General features: G+C 42.2%; 2 protein-coding genes across 3 annotated transcripts; one reads left to right on the top strand and one right to left on the bottom strand.

The window, feature by feature from the left end:
- Positions 1-189: 189 nt before the first annotated feature.
- Positions 190-3,597, bottom strand: polr1h (RNA polymerase I subunit H). Its single transcript, XM_053637322.1, has 5 exons — positions 3,503-3,597; positions 3,187-3,308; positions 1,679-1,779; positions 1,391-1,500; positions 190-770 (listed from the first exon to the last, which is right to left on the bottom strand). Exons 2-5 carry the CDS (start codon positions 3,302-3,304, stop codon positions 746-748), a joined length of 354 nt encoding a protein of 117 aa, XP_053493297.1. The 5' UTR covers positions 3,305-3,308; positions 3,503-3,597; the 3' UTR covers positions 190-745.
- A 45-nt stretch (positions 3,598-3,642) lies between these two features.
- On the top strand, positions 3,643-19,668 carry ddx39b (DEAD (Asp-Glu-Ala-Asp) box polypeptide 39B). Of its 2 annotated transcripts, none has more exons than XR_008387186.1 (11): positions 3,643-3,729; positions 4,323-4,558; positions 4,690-4,817; positions 5,135-5,227; positions 5,753-5,936; positions 7,043-7,161; positions 14,555-14,686; positions 15,764-15,873; positions 15,959-16,107; positions 16,409-16,556; positions 19,413-19,668. XR_008387186.1 is itself a non-coding variant. In XM_053637321.1 (11 exons), exons 1-11 carry the CDS (start codon positions 3,650-3,652, stop codon positions 19,427-19,429), a joined length of 1,392 nt encoding a protein of 463 aa, XP_053493296.1. In that variant the 5' UTR covers positions 3,643-3,649; the 3' UTR covers positions 19,430-19,668. The 2 variants fall into 2 exon arrangements, 1 of the variants encoding a protein (XP_053493296.1); XM_053637321.1 differs by having other exon boundaries at positions 15,959-16,103.
- The last annotated feature ends 173 nt before the right edge of the window (positions 19,669-19,841 follow it).

The raw sequence follows: 19,841 nt of genomic DNA, 5'->3' as shown, positions 1-19,841 counted from the left end.
ATTTGACGTTATAGAACATGCGCAAAACAAGTTAGTTCATGTAGGCTAGAAACAGTCCTTCCTTCACCAGCCTCTCTTTTTTGTCTCCTGAAGTGAATAATAATAATAATAATAATAATAATAATAATAATAATAATGATAATAATAATACAGCTTGTCATATTACTCCGATATCACAAAGCACAAACTCCTCTGACACTGGAGACTCCTTCTTAAACGTTCCATAATGTTTCCTTCCAGAAAGCTACACCATACCAAGGATTAGTACTTTTCTTCATTCATTATTATAAATGATCTATATGTAATATATGCTATTATATCAACCATACAAGTCCCTGTGAATGAACTACTACAGAAATGATAACATTAGAATGAGTGTGTTAATGTACTGTAGGTCTGTGATTGGCAGATGAACTACTCTCGCAGCTGCTCTGACCGATCAGTATCAAAAATTTGACAGCACGTTCCCAGAAGTTAAAGCGGCACACTCGTGTTATGTCATTATTTTTTTATTATTTGAATACAAATCCTAAATTCAAAGAGTGTGAGCATACTGTAAATACAGTCCAGATGTAAAACGAGAGAGAGGGGGAGAGAGAGAGAGAGAGATAGAGGGAGAAAATATTACACTTTGGTGTTGATGAAGTGAAAATTTTGTTATCCAAGAAGAAGAAAAAAAAAAAGAAAAAAAAAAAAAAAAAAAAGAAAAAAAAAAAAAAAAAAAAAAAAAAAAGAGCCTCTCCTCTCATGAGTCCTCCTTTTCTTGGTATCTGTTAAAAACACAAAATCAGGTGAGAAGTAATTCAATTTGTGTTGCATATACATCTATTGCAAGTATACTTACTCAAATTACATTAATTAATCAACTCATAATTGTTATTATGTCCTGCTTTTGTATTTTACGCTTCTCTCATATGATCAGATTTATATTTTGTCAAAAAACATTTTTTCTGCCATTATATCACTTAACAAAATGACTGATGATTAGACCTCAGGGGCCAAGTTAGGTTTTTACAGGACGTGCATTAGATCCTGATGTTTCTGAGGATATTGATGAACTCCAGATACTGTAACATAATATGAGTTTATTAATCATATACTATTTAGTAGTAATAATATCAACCAATCGTGATTGTGTTCTCTGTGGAACTTATCCATATATAAACGAATGTTCAGCGCGGAGTCTCTAAAGGCGCAGTTTAACTCCGTGCACAGTGCACCCACGAGCAAATCAATAAATATCTCGGTCGACGTCTAATTTTGGGCTTTTATTTAAAATCTCAGTGCCACATCTTTAGTGGATCATTTGCGGAAAGTGACCGGCTCCATCCTGCACTTAAACGAATAAACGAATGCACTTAGGGTTATTATGAGTCCTGTGAAACATTACCTGCAGTGTATGCATGTGAAAAACACTGTCTGGCCTTCATCAGCAGATCTCATTTGTCTCGTGTGGTAAACCATTCCTTCTTTATTGCAGCGTGAACACTTCCTGTCAATCTGTTAAACAATTTGAGGACAATTAATACGTCATGTACATTACTAAGAGTGTTTATATCGACATTTATTTTAAGCAACAGAATACAATTCAGAATCCAAGGGTTCAGGGCCTTGTTTAAGAGCCCCGACATTGGCTTTCTGGAAGTTCTAATCTACCAGTTCAACAAAACTAACTCACAATTGGGCCTTTTAGCTCAGAGTCTTCACTCTCTACAGCAGATGAACTCTTCTCTAACGAATTAAACACCACCGATGACTTGATCATGTACCCTGAAAATTCTGGAGAGAGAAGAAAGGTTTCAACACATGCCATGCACATACATTAGGGATGTTATCATTAATATTATACATAGTGCTGTTGGTCAGAAGGTGGTGATTCATTTTCTCTAACAGCAGCACCAGCTCAAATTAAAGTCATTTAGGTTAAAATCCATCCATCTTCTATTCTATACCGCTTATCCTTTGTGAGGCCGTTGAGGAATCTAGAGCATATCCCAGGGAGCATCGGGCACAAGGTGGGGTACACCCTGGGCAGAGTGCCAATCCATCGCAGGGAACGATCACATACACACTCACACACCCATTCATACACTACGAGCACTTTGGACATGCCAATCAGCCTACCATGCATGTCTTTGGACTGGGGAGGAAACCGGAGAACCCGGAGGAAACCCCCGCAGCACGGGGAGAACATGCAAACTCCACACACACAGGGCCACGGTGGGAATCGAACCCCCGACCCTGGAGGTGTGAGGCAAACGTTCTAACCACTAAACCACCGTGTGCCCATTCAGGTTAAAAAAATTGTAGCAAAATTCTCTCTTTCTTTTTTCAAATAGAGATGTGCAAGGGTCTGTTTTTTTTAATCACATGAACAAGATCTTTCTTTGTCCAGCTCGCATCTAGTTTTCCTGGGATAGACTCCAGAATCACCAAGACCCTGACCAGGATACAGCGCTTACTAAAGATGAATGCCACTGTTATTCTGTAGTAACTACACACAGCTGATCCCTAAATTATACAGATTGAGTTGCATTTGGAAACGGTTCCTCTGCTCATGCCATTTTAATACACTTATTAATAAACACAACTTTTAGAAAAGACAGAAACAGAGGGTCATAAGTATAGTATAATTTCTGACACGGTTTTACTACATTGCGCCATCTAGTGTTGAAATAGTAATCGCACATATTTACTCTATATTATTCCATGTATATTACACCCCCCACACACAAAATAATAATAATAATAATAATTAAACATCTCAGTAATGTTAGCATGTAGTGTTTAGACATGTCCGTCAAACTTTTAATAAATGTCATTCTTTATTTAAAAAAAAAAAAAATCTGAAGTAGCCAGAGATCAGAGGGTACAGAAGTATGGTCTAATGTTTATTTGGATCAACAGTTACAATGCTACACTTTTAATGGTTAAGTGCCTTGCTGAAAAAACAAACAAACAAACAAACAATAGAAACCATTACAGAAATTCTAAAAGTTTCCACTATAAATACCATTAAAAACCATTAACAAATGTAGTATGCTTTGGGTCGCATGGTTAGGGTTTAATGGTTTGTATTGGTGTCCACTAGACATAAACAGAACCCTACACATTACCATTAGGGACCTACAAGGACCATTAAAACCAATACAATTCCCATTATAACCATTAAACCCATGGACTCACCTTGGACAGGGATGCTGAAGGCGCACCGAGGGCAGGTAATGAAATCATGTAATTCTGGGATAGGAAGGATATTCCCACACTCCGGGCAAAAGTTTATATCCCCCTTGAAACACGACATTCCTCTAAAAATAGGAGGTAAACAAATGCAAATTTAAACGGGGGGGAAAATCTGTGGAAATTAACTGTAAAACATTCCACGTGACAAATGAGTGAGACGCCATGCACGACAGTAACATATACGCGTGGGTGCGAGTAAATCCATTCCCGCACTCCAGCCGTTATTGAGTTCATTTAATCATGTTAATACTTCACTTACTATTCGTTGACGGCTCGTAATGTTGTCGAAACAGATAGAAACGTAAGAAAAAACACGCAAGAGTCCGGAACGCTGATCAGGAGCTTGAATTTTATTCAGGCAAAACACAGGACACCGTGACTTCGGGGCCTTCGAGACGTTTGTCGCATGCTAATGCCGATGGTAAATACGCGCGAGCAGGTGAAGCGAAATTCACGAAATAAATTGTTGCACAGAGTGAATTCGATGTAAGTGTGTGGTTTATTTTAATGTCTGCGAAATAAAAACAAAAGAAGTGACATGTAAATAAATATGACAGTTGGTTGTTAGGGGTCGGTAAGGCGAAACAGTAACGCGAGCTAGCAATGCTAATCAGGTGTGTAGCGGTACTGGGACCGTTATATGCTCATCATCATCATCATCATCATCATTATTATTATTATTATTATTATTATTATTATTATTATCTGCTGTGAAAATAAAAACTAATGTTTGAATTAGTGGTTTTCATTAAATTAATACTCATAGCTCCTGTGTTTTCAGGATTATTATTATTATCATGTTTGTTGTTATACTGTGGCTGTTTTATCATGTGATCACGTGTCTGTTGCCATCCTGCCATTTAATCCATCACAGCCTTAGAAATTAACATTATTGGGTTAGTACAAATATTATAATAATTTTATATGGCGTTATTAACTAATAATATATATATATATATATATTTAAAAAAAAACATCTCAAGAGATCTGACTAAATCACAGGTGTTTAGGACAAGGGGATACCTGGAACAACCTGGTTCTGTTCTGTGCTTATTTGTTTATTTTTGTCCCCCACCCAGAATGACTGAGAACGACGTGGACAACGAGCTCTTAGACTACGAGGAGGATGAGGTGGATGCGACAGGAGGTGTCGGGGACGGAGGGCTCGCTGGAGACGGCAGCACCGTGGCCTTGAGGAAAGAAGGACTGAAAGGCTCTTATGTTTCCATCCACTCCTCAGGGTTCAGGGACTTCCTGTTAAAGCCTGAGCTCCTCAGGGCCATCGTGGACTGCGGCTTCGAGCATCCGTCCGAAGGTGAGTAGCGTGAGGAGTAATGCAATAAATCAACGTTTTTTTTTTTTTTTTTTTTGAGATATGTTGCTTCACCTAGAATCAAGATGTGCCAGAAGTGTGTAACTGGACTTTCTTCGTGCGTTCTCTTTCAGTTCAGCATGAGTGCATTCCACAAGCCATCTTGGGCATGGATGTGTTGTGCCAGGCCAAGTCGGGTATGGGGAAGACGGCCGTCTTTGTCTTGGCGACACTCCAGCAGCTGGAACCAGTGACTGGACAGGTAACATGCTGAAAACTCCAACATCACCATTAAGTCCATTATTAAAGAATGTGGCCTAAAGTCAGTGACTGGGTAAGGAGCACATTAGTCATAGAAGGGTAACTCTCAACGTGATACTACCACCACCATGCTTTATTCTGAGACCATAGGACACTTAAATTGCGCACAGGTGAACTCCGTTCAATTAATTATGTGAATTCTAATGGTAACAAGGGTTAACAAACAACCTTTACATTTTTTTATTATATGTAAATACTTTTGCGAGCAATATAGGATTCCTAATAATAACTACGAGATGCATACTTTCTCATTCCCAGGTTTCAGTGCTGGTGATGTGCCATACCCGAGAGCTGGCATTCCAGATCAGCAAAGAGTACGAGCGCTTCTCCAAGTACATGCCTACTGTCAAGGTTTGAAAATATCTTGAGGTGTATTCTGAGTGTTAAAGGAGCTGCTTCACTCCCCTCGCTCAGTACATTGTCCACTTCCTTATAAAGATGAGTTCGAATCAAAAGTAAAGAATTAAATTCACACGATAGTATAAATTAGTCGTTCAGCCGAGATATATATGCCGATTAAGGGTTCGGTGAAGTAGGAATGAAGAAACAATAACATAAACGTCATTCATAAAGACCCCTACATGTGGCATACGGCTGTGACTGGAGAGTGATGCTGTAACTTCTATATTTTATCCCAAACTAGTCCACCTCCTTCTGTTTGTCAAATCAAATACTATACGTGGCTTATTCGTTTTTCATATATCTAGCATAGCTGTATGTATCGCTTCCTTATAAAGAATGCTTAGGGGAGAAAACAGTGTTCTTCAAAGAAAAGCCATTATTCTTCTCAGTGCACTTGGCTTAATGCTATTTTTGTTTTTCTGTGGTACGCTCTGTCTCTCTATATATATATTTATATATATCTCTCTCCCTCAGGTGGCGGTGTTCTTTGGCGGTTTGCCTATAAAGAAGGATGAGGAGACGCTGAAGAGAGAGAGTCCTCACATAGTGGTGGGAACGCCTGGCCGCATCCTGGCTCTTTCACGCAACAAGAGTCTCAACCTGCGCCACATCAAACACTTCATCCTGGACGAGTGTGACAAGATGCTGGAACAGCTTGGTGAGAGGCTCCTCAGAAATGAAAGCCCTGTTCCAAAATGGACTATATAGTGTTCGTTATATAGTATCTTCACTGTGTTGAAAGAAATAACAGCTTTTAAAGAAGTGACAGCTTTTAAAGGAATTACAGTTTCTAAAGAAATTACAGTGTTTAAAGAAATTACAGTCTTTAAAGGGATGACATTCTTCCAAGACATGTAGTGTTCAGGGGGAGGAGGCGTTCGGGGGAGGAGGCGATTAGTGGAGTGGGAGGAGGCGATTAGTGGAGTGGGAGGAGGCGATCAGTGTGAGGAGGCTATCAGTGGGAGGATGCGTTCAGGGGAGGAGGCGTTCAGGGGGAGGAGGCGATCAGTGGGAGGAGGCTATCAGTGGGAGGATGTGTTCAGGGGGAGGAGGCGTTCAGGGGGAGGAGGCGATTAGTGGAGTGGGAGGAGGCGATCAGGGGAGGAGGCGATTAGTGGAGTGGGAGGAGGCGATCGGGGGAGGAGGCTATCAGTGGGAGGATGCGTTCAGGGGGAGGAGGCGTTCAGGGGGAGGAGGCGATTAGTGGAGTGGGAGGAGGCGATCAGGGGTGGAGGCGATTAGTGGAGTGGGAGGAGGCGATCAGGGGAGGAGGCGATTAGTGGAGTGGGAGGAGGCGATCAGGGGGAGGAGGCGATCAGGGGAGGAGGCGATTAGTGGAGTGGGAGGAGGCGATCAGGGGGAGGAGGCTATCAGTGGGAGGATGCGTTCAGGGGGAGGAGGCGTTCAGGGGGAGGAGGTGATTAGTGGAGTGGGAGGAGGCGATCAGGGGAGGAGGCGATTAGTGGAGTGGGAGGAGGCGATCAGGGGAGGAGGCGATTAGTGGAGTGGGAGGAGGCGATCAGGGGAGGAGGCGATTAGTGGAGTGGGAGGAGGCGATCAGGGGGAGGAGGCTATCAGTGGGAGGATGCGTTCAGGGGGAGGAGGCGATCAGGAGAGGAGGCGATCAGTTTGTTTATCCACACATTCACACAGTACTGTTGTTTGTACCTTTAAACAGTAAAAGGTCTCAGTGAAAACTCTTCATGTTAAATTCAGGACCTGAATGAAAAGAATTGATTTATTTTCTCTCTGTTGGTTTTTTAGACATGCGTCGTGACGTTCAGGAGATTTTCCGCATGACCCCGCACGAGAAGCAGGTCATGATGTTCAGCGCCACCTTGAGCAAAGAAATCCGGCCCGTCTGCCGAAAGTTCATGCAAGATGTAATTACACCTCCTCTCGCTCTACCACGGCAACCACTCCTCCCGTTAGCGACAGACCCCGCCCTAGCACTAGGAAACGGCTGAAGTTAGAACAGGAGCCATTTTGCAGCCATATAGTAAAGTTAGAGAGAGGCTTTATAGAGCATAACGGCCTGTTCGTCTCTCACTAGCTCTCTAAAACAGGCGACATCCAGCAGATTTAATTCCTTATCTGGCAGCCAGTGCTACATTTCCCAGTGGGAACGACGTCACCTGGCAGCGTTAGTGCAGCTTAGCGTTAGTACGCCGTCACGTCCAGTCCGTTCTGCCGCGGTTCTCGTCCAGAAAGCCGTCATATGCGCGGCTACTCGGGAAAAACCACACGGTTTAGGCGACACGCCATTTCTTTCTCAAAACATCTCGGATTAGACCAATATTTTCAAGTAGCATGTGGCGCTGCTTTGAATGAGAAGTGCAGAGGAGCTGCAATTATTGAGCACTTCAAAGCACTTCAGGGCCGTCTGTTTATGCAGTTCGAAGAAATAGGTGTAATTCAAGGTGAACAAAAGAGCCCAAGCAGTGTGCGATGTGATTTTCAATCAGAGTGAGAGAAAGATGGGGGGGGAGGGACAGGGACAGTTTTCTACATCATTCCCTTTCTTTATTCTTTCCTATTTACGAAGGCAGCTATGTTTAACGCTGGCCCGTTTGTCAGCCCGGGGCTTAGTGCTCGCAAATCCTCTCGCTCTTTCATTAAAACGAGGCCCTCAGCGGACCTGCATGACTGCTAATTACATAAAACCGGGGAAATACATCCAAAACAAACAGAGCTCCAGGGACCTCGTGGTCAATTCTCCGCGTTTGAAGAAGAACGACTTTGTAATTAAGTCACCCGTCGTCAGCCGGGTATTAAAAGCGGCCCGCGCCTTTTCCTGCCTGAAGACGGACCGCTTCGTCATGGCTGCCTCGAAGAAGTGCCCCGGCTTGAAGAAGAGAAGAGGGGAAAGTGTGTGAGAGGTGGAGCAGGAGGGAGGAAACTCGGCACAGACTTTTGAAATAAGTAACGAAGCGAGGAAAGCTGTGGAATATTCTCCATGAAGAACCGACGACAGCCACGTGTGAAGCCACGCCCATCACGTCATGCAAAGAGTCGTCACGCACCACGATATCCAGCCATCAGGAACACACACACACACACACACACACACACACACACAGAGTCTCTCCCAAGAGTTATTTATATAGTCTGGAGAAATTAAGGTAGTAACAAACAGACAAAACAAACTGTGACTTGCAGATACGCAGATTAAGAAGAAAGCTGAGGTGAGCGAGTCGAGAACACTTAGAGGAACACGTCTGATTTCACATCATTCCATACTCTATTGAAGTAAAAAAAAAAGAGAATCGCTTTAAAAATTTAAATATTTAAGAAAAAAAAATAGTTTGGTGAAATTTCTCACTTTTTCGTCTGTTTGCATCGGAGCTACACGGCTAAAATGTAGCTAACAAGTAGTTGCGCCTTCTCGCTAAGAAAAGGTCTACTTTCACCATTAAAGTCAAATATTACATGATTATTTAGCAACACATAATCTGCAACTAAGTACTTAGCGACTGCTGGAGAGGTAACATTAGTCATCTGAGTTTAATAGCTGGCTAAGTTTCCTAACCTGCTAGCTAGTCTTAGTGTTGTATCGTGTCATTACATCCAAGCACGGCCAAGCTAGTTATCGTATCGTGTAAACCAGGAGCAAAGTTTGATAGCAAGCTGGTTGTGCTAACTTTTATGTAATTAAAGGCATTAGCCTAGGTTCTCAAGCCAGTTAGCTAACATAAGGCTGTTATAGGCTCCGTGAATTTGCCGTCAAGTGTTTAGGCTTGTTGGTGTTAGTCTAATCACAACCAAGCTAGTTATTATAGTGTGGAAAGGTTTCAGAGGAACCTGGATAGTCTGCAAACTATTATTGAATTAAAAGCGTAAACCAGTACGCTAGCAAGTTAGCCAACATGAGGCTGTTAGATTGTGTATTTGCCATGTTAGCGAGTTAGGTATGAGGTAATTAGGCAAATAGCCCCTACGTCCTTTTTTTAATTCCCAAATCACCCCACCAGCTGATTTTCCCAATCCCACACCGACTACCAAGAGATGGTGCAGGCTAACACGTGCTTCCTCTGAGACAGGTGAAGCCAGCCAAACGCATCTTTTTTTCCGACCTGCACAGGGCACTGTGACACACTCGGACGAAAGCGCTATCTGCCCTCTTCCGCATACGTGGGCTGACAGACACACACGCACGATCGGCTAGGGTCACTCTGATTGACAGGAGAGAGAGAGCGGCCACGGATGGCTGTGGCATCGTCAGAATTCAAACCCGTGACCTCCTGGCCACAGGGCGGACGCTTTCCTGTCCCGCCAATCAGGAGCCCGAAATCTGAGGTTTAATAAACAGTCCCTCCAGAAACTAATGCAAAAATCAAGCAAACTCCGCAGTATTCGGAGGAGCTCGCAATTTTTCAAACTGACTGAGACGCGTCATGTGACCCGTTCAGCCGAAGCGCTCTTCGGTTCACGTGCGTCGAACACGAATACAGCTGAAAGGTCTCATTTACCAGCAAGCATCACCGAGAAAGAATTCCGTACAATTACGAATTCGCCAATTCGAGTAGTTTTATACACAAAAAAAAAAAAGCCGCAGCAAAATCGAGCATTTTTGGCTGCAGCAGTCACAAAAAACCTCCTTAGTTTGTATGATCTAAATATAATCTAATTCTAAACTCTACTGATGATCACGTAGTTAATAATTAGATTATAATCGTCAGTATATCGCCCATATTTCCAGGACAGATTTAGCAGGGATGGAATCCAAACATCCTCTCATCTTACCATCGTGTATGACATGGTACCAGATTGTTCAGTGAAGCTCCACGAAGCTCGTCGTGGTTTTAGATTTTACTACGTCGCACCGTGGCCTCAATGTTTTCATTTTCAAAGCCTCAGCAAAAAAAAATCTATCGAAATAAAGTCCTAAAGTGCCCTCCGTTATTAATTGAACTTATCGAGCAGCAGGAGAGTAACAGCCTCGTTATATCCGTCACGCCGAGTGTGATCGGATATCTTTATAGAAACGTTCCATTCATAGCCTGCATCGTGTCCTGTGGAGCTGCTGCGTGTAATCCTTCATTCTCCTCTGAATGGAAAACTACGTTTAAAATGGTTTTGGCCGTCTCATCACAACCGTTACTTTTATTTCTCGTTCTATCAGAACAAGCGCTTGAGTGAATAACGAGCGCGGTTTCATGACTCGGGCGTCGGCAAATGACGAGCCGCGTCGTTAAAGCAGCATGCCGAACACGTCCGGAATGTAATGAAGTCTTGAGAACTTTCCCAAGTGCTCGCGTTTACACCCTGGAACCCCTAGATCACTCGCGCGCCACAGATTTGCGCTTCAAGTGTGAAATTGGAGGGGGGCCTCAGGGCTTAGGGCACCATTTGGGACGGCGCCGGTGCACTAAAGCACATCTGCGTGACGGTTTCCCATTACTTGTTAGCTACATTAGCCCGCAAAAGCTGAAAACGCAGACGTTGGACAGCAAGCCCGTCTTGGCCGATCGACTACGTTTTCGGGGAAATTGTGTGAATTAGAGTTTCCGTACTGAACTGTTCATTGAATAAGGCTTAGAGCTTCTCACAAATCTTCCTGGATGTTAATTTGCATATACAGTGGGGGAAATAAGTATTGGACGCATCAAAAAAATTTTCAGTAAATATATTTCCAATGAGGCTATTCACATCAAATTTTCACCAGACTTTGGTGTTAACTCACGAAATCTGGAAATATAAACAATTCACAACATTAAAGTCCATAAATGAAGTTATGTGTAATGAAGTGGAATAACACAGGAAAAAAGTATCGAACACGCTAAGAAAAAACGGTTCTCTTAGGCAAGGGACCAGCCGAAATCCGTAAGTAGTTATACCCCCTATCTGTGCAAATTAATATCAGCTGGGTTATTTGATGGTCTATAAAAGGCTTTTCGTTACCAAGGTGTCACACAAGAAACATCTCATGATGGGTAAAAGCAAAGAGCTCTCCCCAGACCTTCACAACCTTATTGTTGCGAAACATACTGATGGAATCGGATACAGACGTATTACAAAACTTCGGCATCTTCCAGTAAGCACAGTTGGGGCCATTATCCACAAGTGGAAGAAACATCACTCCGTCATCAACCGGTAACGCACAGGTGCTCCTCGCAAGATTTCTGAGCAGGGAGTCAGAAGAATAGTCAGAAGAGTAGCCCAAGAGCCAAGGACCACTCGGAAAGAGCTCCAGAAACACTTGGAGGCAGCAGGTGCCATCGTCACAGAGAAAACAATAGACAATGCACTCCACTGCTCACGCTCACACCGCAAGACTCCACTACTAAAGAAAAGGCATGTCGAAGCTCTTTTACAGTTTGCTACAACTCATTTGGACAAGCCTATGAAATACTGGGAGAGTGTATTCTGGTCAGACGAGAGGAAAATTGAACTTTTTGGCTGTCATACTACACACCACGTTTGGAGAAGAAATGGCACTGCGCATCACCCTAAAAACACTATACCAACAGTGAAGTGTGGAGGTGGAAGCATCATGGTGTGGGCCTGTTTTTCATCACATGGTACTGGCAGACTTCATATAATTGAAGGAACGATGAATGGAGCCCTTTAACGGGAGATTCTTGAGAAGAATCTGCTGCCATCCACCAGGATGATGAAGATGAGACGTGGGTGGAGCTTCCAGCAGGACAACGATCCAAAGCATACAGCAAAGAAAACTCTCAATTGGTTTCAGAGAAAAAAAATCAAGCCGTTAGCATGGCCCGTCAATCACCTGACTTCAATCCAATTGAACAAAATTTAAAGACAATATGTTTCGAAGAATGGACCAAAATCACACCTGAATACTGCGGCCCATTCATTTCATTACAAACAAAGGCTTCTCCACTAAATAGTAAATCCTGTACATTTCAGTTAGCGTGTTCAATAGTTTTTTCCCCCCGTGTCATTCCTCTTTTTTACACACTACTTTATTTATGGACTTTACTGGTGTGAATTCTTCATATATCCAGATTTATTGAGTTAATACTGATGTCTGGTGAAAATTTCATCTGAATAATCTCATAGGAAATATATTTACTGAAAAAACTGTTGACGCGTCCGATCCTTATTTTCCCCACTGTATAATTTGAATATAACCAAATACACCACACAAATACAGGGTCAGGGAAGAGAGCAGAAGCTATATCAGGCTGCAGAGAGAAGAGACGAGTCGGGCATGTATTTTTAACTAATCCCGAACTGAGATTAACGCACCGAGATATGAGATTGAGACGAGGCCATAGACAGAACAGCTGCGGTCGTGTCAGGGTAGATGGATCGTTTAAGGCGCAGTGATCGTGCTGATTAAACTGTCTGCAGGTAAGTGGAGTGTAGAACATCCAGCGACAAAGTGAACAGTGTTGTCTGCAGACTGGTTGTATGAGGAGTGTCCCCGCTGTCAGGTTTTCCGCATCATGTAAATCGCTGTTTACGCGTCGTCAAAAGTTACACTCTTGAGCAGCAAATATACACCGCCGGCCAAAAAACCCCCACGTTTTCTTCTGCATTTACTTATAGGTTAATTATTAGTAGTACACAATATGCATACTGTAGGGAGTTGAGAGTGAGGAATCGCTCTCGGATCCCGATGGGAAGTCTCCGGGCGTGTTTTGAGATCGGCGGTCTTACAGCGGAACGTGCTCACCACGTGATTTAGCGCGACCAAAGTTTTGGCAGTGTAAAAAAATGTTTGGCTCTTAAAATGATTGCTGGAATAAAAGCCACCAATAGCAGGACGGCAGGGGATTATGCCAGACAAAGTCATTTTCACAGAGGAGAACGTTGTGTTGTAGAATTCGGCCAGTGATCTAAACCTAATGCATTTTTTTGGGTTTTTAAGAAAAATTGATTTTAAAACCCTTGGATAGATACCCTTTGATATTTCTCGCCATGAAAATAGCCATAGAAGCTGGCATGGCGTTAAAACGCAAGCAAACAAAACTGTATGATCTCGTACCGTGATCTTATAAGACCGCTGACATTGCAAAGTGTAAAACTTCATAGGTTTAAGCCTATGGATAAAAAGCCACAGACTGTCCTGTGTCTGTTGTAAGGCAAATATGTTCGTCCCACCGGGATTTCACAGTTACGCAAACTCCGCAAAAAAGAATGTTTTTCATAATTGCAGCGGTCGAGACGCGTCATGTGACGTCACCACAAAGTCCATTCACTCAAAGCCCTCGTGCCTCGAACACGAGTACAACCGAAAGGTCTCATTTCCCAACAAACATCACTGCGAAAGAGCACGCGAAACAGTTTTGCCAGTTCGAGTAGTTTTCCGCAAATCGCGTCGCAAATATTGAAGAAAAACAAAAACATACGCATGGAAAATCGAGCATTTTTGGCTGCAAAAAAAAAAAAACCCCTGCGAAATCCTGTACGGACTGATATGTAGCATGTTAGAAGATTTTAGAGTATTTAAATGTTACTTATTAACCCAAAAATGCGAGAGAAAAAAACTGTTTTACTGGCTGTGTGTGTTAGCTATTATCTGAGTAAATGCCTGGGCTCCACTACTAGATTTATACAATTCAAACTTGTGTTTTGACAAACATCCCAGATTATCGTGTTTCGCTCCTTTTTGTTAGTACTTCAGTCATCACGTACGCGTATCACGTACATTACCCAGGAGCACCGCGAGAGATTGCGTTGTTCTCACGTTTGGCATGTTTAGCAGAAGTTCACGTGGGCAAACGTGACTTCAGATCTAACACTCCTTCAGCTCGGCTCTTATTGCAGACATGATGTCAGGATTGCGTTCCTGGCGTCTCCTCCACTCTACAGGATTCTGCAGTGTAAATAATCGTTCGTTTGCAGTTTTAAATCAGGGTTGCTGCGACTGGACTGGGTGTAGATCAGACGGGTTGAGATTGGATTTTAAACAGCGTTCCACAGGATAAATCTGGGAAGGCCAGTCTGAAATCAGAACAACGTTTGAGGTTATTGGAAGAGGCGAATCAGCCCGATTATCCTCTAGTGTGGCCCTGGCATAAGTAAATTGTGCATAAGTATAGTCTGCATTTATTTCTGTCAGGGAGGGGGAGGGGAGGGTGTGTCTAACCCCCGTCCCTTTTGTTTCTGCTTCTCGTCTTCCTGTTTCACTCACCCTGCTCTACTCATCACCCCCATTTCTTTCTGAAACCCTCAAACATCCCTGCCTCGCCTTCTAAAATTCCACTTCCTGCCTGCGTCCTTACACCCTGTACCCGCTCCTTCCCCCTTTCCCCCCGATCCCGTCCTGTACCTCAACGCCACCTGGTCCACTGGTCATCTCAGCCCATGGAGATATTTGTGGACGACGAGACCAAGCTGACCCTGCACGGCCTGCAGCAGTACTACGTCAAGCTGAAGGACAACGAGAAGAACAGGAAACTGTTTGATCTGCTGGACGTGCTCGAGTTCAACCAGGTATCTCAGTGTACACTCAACAGCCGGGCTTTTAAAGCGGCGTTTCGCAATCCTGAGCCTTTTAGTCTGCACGTTTTGGTCCACGCTGCTGGATGAATTTTAGAGCAGTACGAAGTCTCTCCTCAACTAACCCCAACCCACTCTGCTGAAACTTCATATAGTACATCCATCAAAGTTTGTTTGGTCAATTCTGATTGGCCAGTCCCACCAAGAATTTCCCTGTTCATCAAAGTCATCTTTGGCGTGGCTGTACAGTCGTGCTCACGCCCGGTCGGCGTACGTGTAGATTTCTTCATAACGTATTAACGACCTGAACATCTTTGATAATTAGAGTTTTGTAAGTAGAGTAGTAGAAGTAATTACAATAAAAATCGCAAACAACGTTAATAGTCACGATTCCTCGTGCGAGAAACTCGTACCATTATACGAGTAAATATTTCTATTTATTCACCTGTATTTATAAGTATTGATTTAAATAAATCTGACCTGTTTGAGTTCTTAAATAAATAAAAACCTAGCTATTGTTCTGTAAACCTGGCTGTATTCTGTTTTGGGGGGGGCAGAAACAATTTCTGGGCCAGAAATTTTTTTAAATACAATACAAGTAAAATCTATTTCTATGCCAGTGTTACAATTCTTTTCTTTTTTTTTTTTAAAATAAGTTTTGTTCTCTAATTTTATATGATTATTACAGAGTGAGAATCACTTTTTAAGATTACAAACGGCAGCTTTAAAAGCTTTTACTCTGCAACACGATGACATTTCCTATGTAATCATAATTCTTAGCTTTCTTTTCTATAGAAAGAATGTCGATTTTTCTTCGAACGTGCCTGAAGTTATATGATTATCCCCGGATGTAAATACTTTTAAACGTTACAGAGTGCACCCTTAACCTTACGAAGTGATCGTTAATAAGCTTAATAAGGGCCGGTGTTGGGAAACTGCCGGAATTCTAGTTGATATCATTCGATGTCTCCACAATGCGCTGCTGTCACTTTGGGATTTTATTATTGGCTCAGAATAAATTATTATACGTCGTTACAAATAACGCCGGCTTGTGTGTTCTGGCTGTTGTAGGTGGTAATCTTTGTGAAGTCAGTGCAGCGCTGCATCGCTCTGGCGCAGCTGCTGGTGGAGCAGAACTTCCCCGCCATCGCCATCCACAGAGCAATGCCTCAGGAGGAGAGGTGTGTACACACACACACACACACACACACACACACACTCTGTGCTTCCCCTGCAGCGGTTTGACGTTTCCAATCGTTACCGCAGGCTCGCTCGATATCAGCAGTTTAAAGACTTTCAGAGACGCATCCTCGTGGCCACTAACCTGTTCGGCAGAGGAATGGACATCGAAAGGGTCAACATCGCCTTTAACTACGACATGCCCGAGGATTCAGACACGTACCTGCACAGGGTTGGTCAGCACTGGCTTAGTAATTAGCGATAAGATCATTTAATTTCGATATAAGCAGGTACCAGTAATTAATTATGCCAAGTATTGTGATATATTATATTGTAATAGATACAGACATGTCACAATGTCACCCCTGTGTTTTCTGTATTTAAAAAAAACAAACAAACAAAAAACTACGATACACTCCAGCATGTCATCTTTAGTGTCATGGAAGACATTGTGATTTATTTACTCTACTGTTAATTTATACGTCAATTTAAACGTGGAACACGCTTTGCGCTCTCTGAACGCTCATATTTCCTCAGGTGGCCAGGGCGGGCAGGTTCGGCACAAAAGGTCTAGCCATCACGTTCGTGTCGGATGAAGGCGATGCCCGAACGCTGAATGACGTTCAGGACAGGTTCGAGGTGAACATCAGCGAACTTCCAGAGGAGATCGACATCTCGTCTTACAGTAAGCGCTGCACTACCCGCTCCTTTCCGGAGAGCCGTGAGCACTGTGACTGTGAAGGGAAGTTTAGTAACAAGACTCGAATAGTATCATTGATTCAAACAGTTTGCCTGAAGAGACGTACTCTCGAGACTAAACTAGGCTAAGATTTAAAAAAAAAAAAATAATAATGATTTTTAATTACTTGTGCGCAACATTAGCCTCATAGCTCAAGGGCAGTGTATTTAAACAAGCAACGTCTTATGCTAATCGACTGCATTTGGTGTAGTCTTATCAAATTTATTTTGGGGTGAAATATTGATTTAATTTGTCTTTAAAGATACTAATTTAACCGTTTTGCCCACAGCAGATTGATTTAAGAAGCTGCAGTGTCCTGTTATGTGTCAGTCTGGGAAAACTTGCTGAAAAACCACGTTTTAACCAAAATAATTGTTTCAACTCTAACATACAGTACTTTGCTACCTCACCTTTAAGAAACCGTAAATACACTCCTGGGAAAGAATTTTTTTTAAAAAGCGCCAAGCCCAAAATGGCACAACGTTAAGCTTTTAACGCACGGAAAGCATTCGTATCGCTTCATAAAACTGGGATTAAACTACTGGGGTCACATGGGTTACGTTCATGATGCCTTTATGAACGTTTTGGAGCTTGAACGTTTTGGTTACATGGACTGTTAATGGAGGGACGGAAGTCTCCAAGGTTTCATTAAAAAATATCTTCGTTTGTGTTCCGAAGATGAACGGAAGTCTTACGGGTTTGGAACGAGACGAGGATGAGTAACTGATGACAGAATTTTCGTTTTCGAGTGAATTACCCCTTTAAAGCTTCATAGTTTGCTCCATTTTTTTATGATTTATTTTTTTTTGTTTGCCCAGGAGTGTATATTTACCCAAAATGACAAACGCAGTGGTTAAAACGTTCTATTTGCCTTTAGATGTCGAAGCGTCGTTTAAATAGTAATAGTAAATGTCACGCTTTGATCGAGTTGTCGTCGTGAAACAGACGCGATCCTCATCGGTATATTGTGTCGTCTGATTGACGACACTTTTATTTCAGTTCGAATGGAACTGTACTGAATCGTGTTGTGTCGTATTGTATACAGTCTTATGTTTGTCGTTCAAACAGACGCCCTTGTTTAAATGTGTAAATGAAATATAAAGCCCGAATGTCAAGCCCTTAAACGCTCACTTGCTCAGGGTTATAAATCCAGTCCCTCCGGGATTTTGCGATCACAGAAATCAACGCAAAATCAGGGAGCGCGTATTTTCCGCAGATTTGGGCCAAGGCGTGTCATGTGATGTTATCACAACACGTATTTCGATTCATGTGCAAGGAACCAGCAAACATCACTGTGAAAGACAATTACGTACAAGTGCGCTTTCACCGATTCGAGTAGTTTTCTTTAAAAAAAAATAAATAAATAAATAAATGCAAATTTAGAAAAAAGCCGCAGGAAAATCAAGCATTTTTGACCGCAACAATCACGAATAAACTCCGCAGAAATCCGGTTCGGACTGGAGATCCAGCGAAGACGAGAGAATAGACAGCAGGCTGGTTTGGAGCGTCGGGTTCTCCGTGTTTATTTGTGCACTTGGCGTCTCTCGAGATCGGTGTTTTCATTAACAGGACTTCAGAAAGCTCTCACCAGCTTCTGAAGTTTATGTAAAGAGAAGAAGGGAGTGGGGGAGAGATAAGAGTGAAGCAGGCCTGGAGAGATAAGAGAACAGCGAACGTTATCACCTCTGGCCTCGGTGTGTTCCGTCACAGAGACGCACCATACCAAAACACAAGGAATAACTCAAATACAGCATGCTCACCATGTACAGCCCTCAAACTGAATACGTGACCGGACAGAAAACTTTTAGATAAACTTTTATACTTTTAATAATTAAAGGCAGTCATCAGATTGTGATGTTTTCCCGCCTCTTTGGTAAACAATCCTCTAAAGGAATAGAGTTGTGCTCAGAAGTTTACGTACCCCTTGCAGAATCTGCAAAATGTTAATAATTTAAAAAAAAAAAAAAAAAAAAAAAAAGAAGGATCATTAAAATTGCATTTTGGTTTTTATTATTTAAAACTACCCTGAATGAGGGGGTGTAAACTTTTGAACAGGATGATCAGTGTAAATTGTTATTATTTTGTGTAAATATTACATTTTTTTTATTTAGTACTGCGCTTCGGAAGCTACAGAAGACAAAATAATAACATTTTACACCGATCATCCTGTTCAAAAGTTTACACCCCCCTCCCTGGATCTTAATGTATCGCGTTCCCTTCTTGAGCGTCGGTGAACGTTCGCGCCTTTTGTGATAGTCGTGTACGAGTCCCTCAGTCGTCCTCAGTGTGAAAAGACGGATCTCAACATCATATAGTCGCCGTTGGAAAGGAGTTAAATATGCAGAAGATGCTGGAAAAGTAAAGAATGTGCAGGACCTGGAGGATTTTTCTGAAGAACAGTGGGCAGTTTAACTGCTCAGGACAAACAAGGGACTCGTGAAGAACTCTCACAAAACATAAACACAGTCTCTGATCATCCAGGTAACGACACACGGGATTAATAATCAAGCGTGTGTAAACGTTTGAACTGGTTCATTTGTGTAAATTCAGTTATTATTGTGTCTGGTGAACTAGATATCAACATCTGTTATGTGAAATAGATTATTCAGGGTTAGGTTTTTTTTTTTTTTTTAAATTATTAACACATCGCAGATTCTGCAAGGGGTGTGTAAACTTACGAGCACAACTGTCATTCAATGCAAATCCAAACGAATTTACCGAGTCCTGCTTGTGTCCTTGTATTCATCGATGTAATCATTTACTTAACATACAAAACGAATTTTTTTTTCCCCTCTGTGATAGTCGAGCAGACGCGGTAAAGCGTGACGTCGTGGAGAAGAGGCGGCGCGTGTGGAGAGGACGCCTGGGAGGAGCAGCACTCAGTAGCCTGCGTTTCACACAGACTGTTAGTGAAGTTTAGTGAGAATGTAAACCTGAACAAAGAAAAATCTGTAGATCTATAATCCAACACTTACACGGGTTCTTAAATGCCTCTGAAACGTCTCTGATGCTTTTATATATATATATATATGTGTGTGTGTGTGTGTGTGTGTGTGTGTGTATGTGTATAAAAGCAGCTTTGTTTATTTTAAGCTATAGAACCAAGATGATAAAATATGATTTTATTTACCGTTTCAAAGGTTTCATTTATTTCCTGGTTGTGTTACTGACAATTTTTTTTTTTTTTTTTTTTTTTTTTTTTTAAATCGATTTTTTTTGTTCGCGTGTTGG

Source organism: Ictalurus furcatus, chromosome 12, assembly GCF_023375685.1.
Source record: "Ictalurus furcatus strain D&B chromosome 12, Billie_1.0, whole genome shotgun sequence".
Taxonomy (NCBI): Eukaryota; Metazoa; Chordata; class Actinopteri; order Siluriformes; family Ictaluridae; genus Ictalurus; species Ictalurus furcatus.
This window is presented reverse-complemented; position numbering and strand designations above follow the sequence as displayed.

What these genes read in the sequence shown, in the direction of transcription:
- polr1h (XM_053637322.1), bottom strand. Translation starts at nt 3,304, where the DNA reads ATGTCGTGTTTCAAGGGGGATATAAACTTTTGCCCGGAGTGTGGGAAT. An exon ending in CTTCAGCATCCCTGTCCAAG is followed by an intron (nt 1,780 to 3,186) that starts GTGAGTCCATGG and finishes TTCTCTCTCCAG; the next exon opens with AATTTTCAGGGTACATGATC. An exon ending in TTCACATGCATACACTGCAG is followed by an intron (nt 771 to 1,390) that starts GTAATGTTTCAC and finishes TGTTTTTAACAG; the next exon opens with ATACCAAGAAAAGGAGGACT.
- ddx39b (XM_053637321.1), top strand. Translation starts at nt 3,650, where the DNA reads ATGCTAATGCCGATGGTAAATACGCGCGAGCAGGTGAAGCGAAATTCA. An exon ending in TTGCACAGAGTGAATTCGAT is followed by an intron (nt 3,730 to 4,322) that starts GTAAGTGTGTGG and finishes TCCCCCACCCAG; the next exon opens with AATGACTGAGAACGACGTGG. An exon ending in AGTACATGCCTACTGTCAAG is followed by an intron (nt 5,228 to 5,752) that starts GTTTGAAAATAT and finishes TCTCTCCCTCAG; the next exon opens with GTGGCGGTGTTCTTTGGCGG.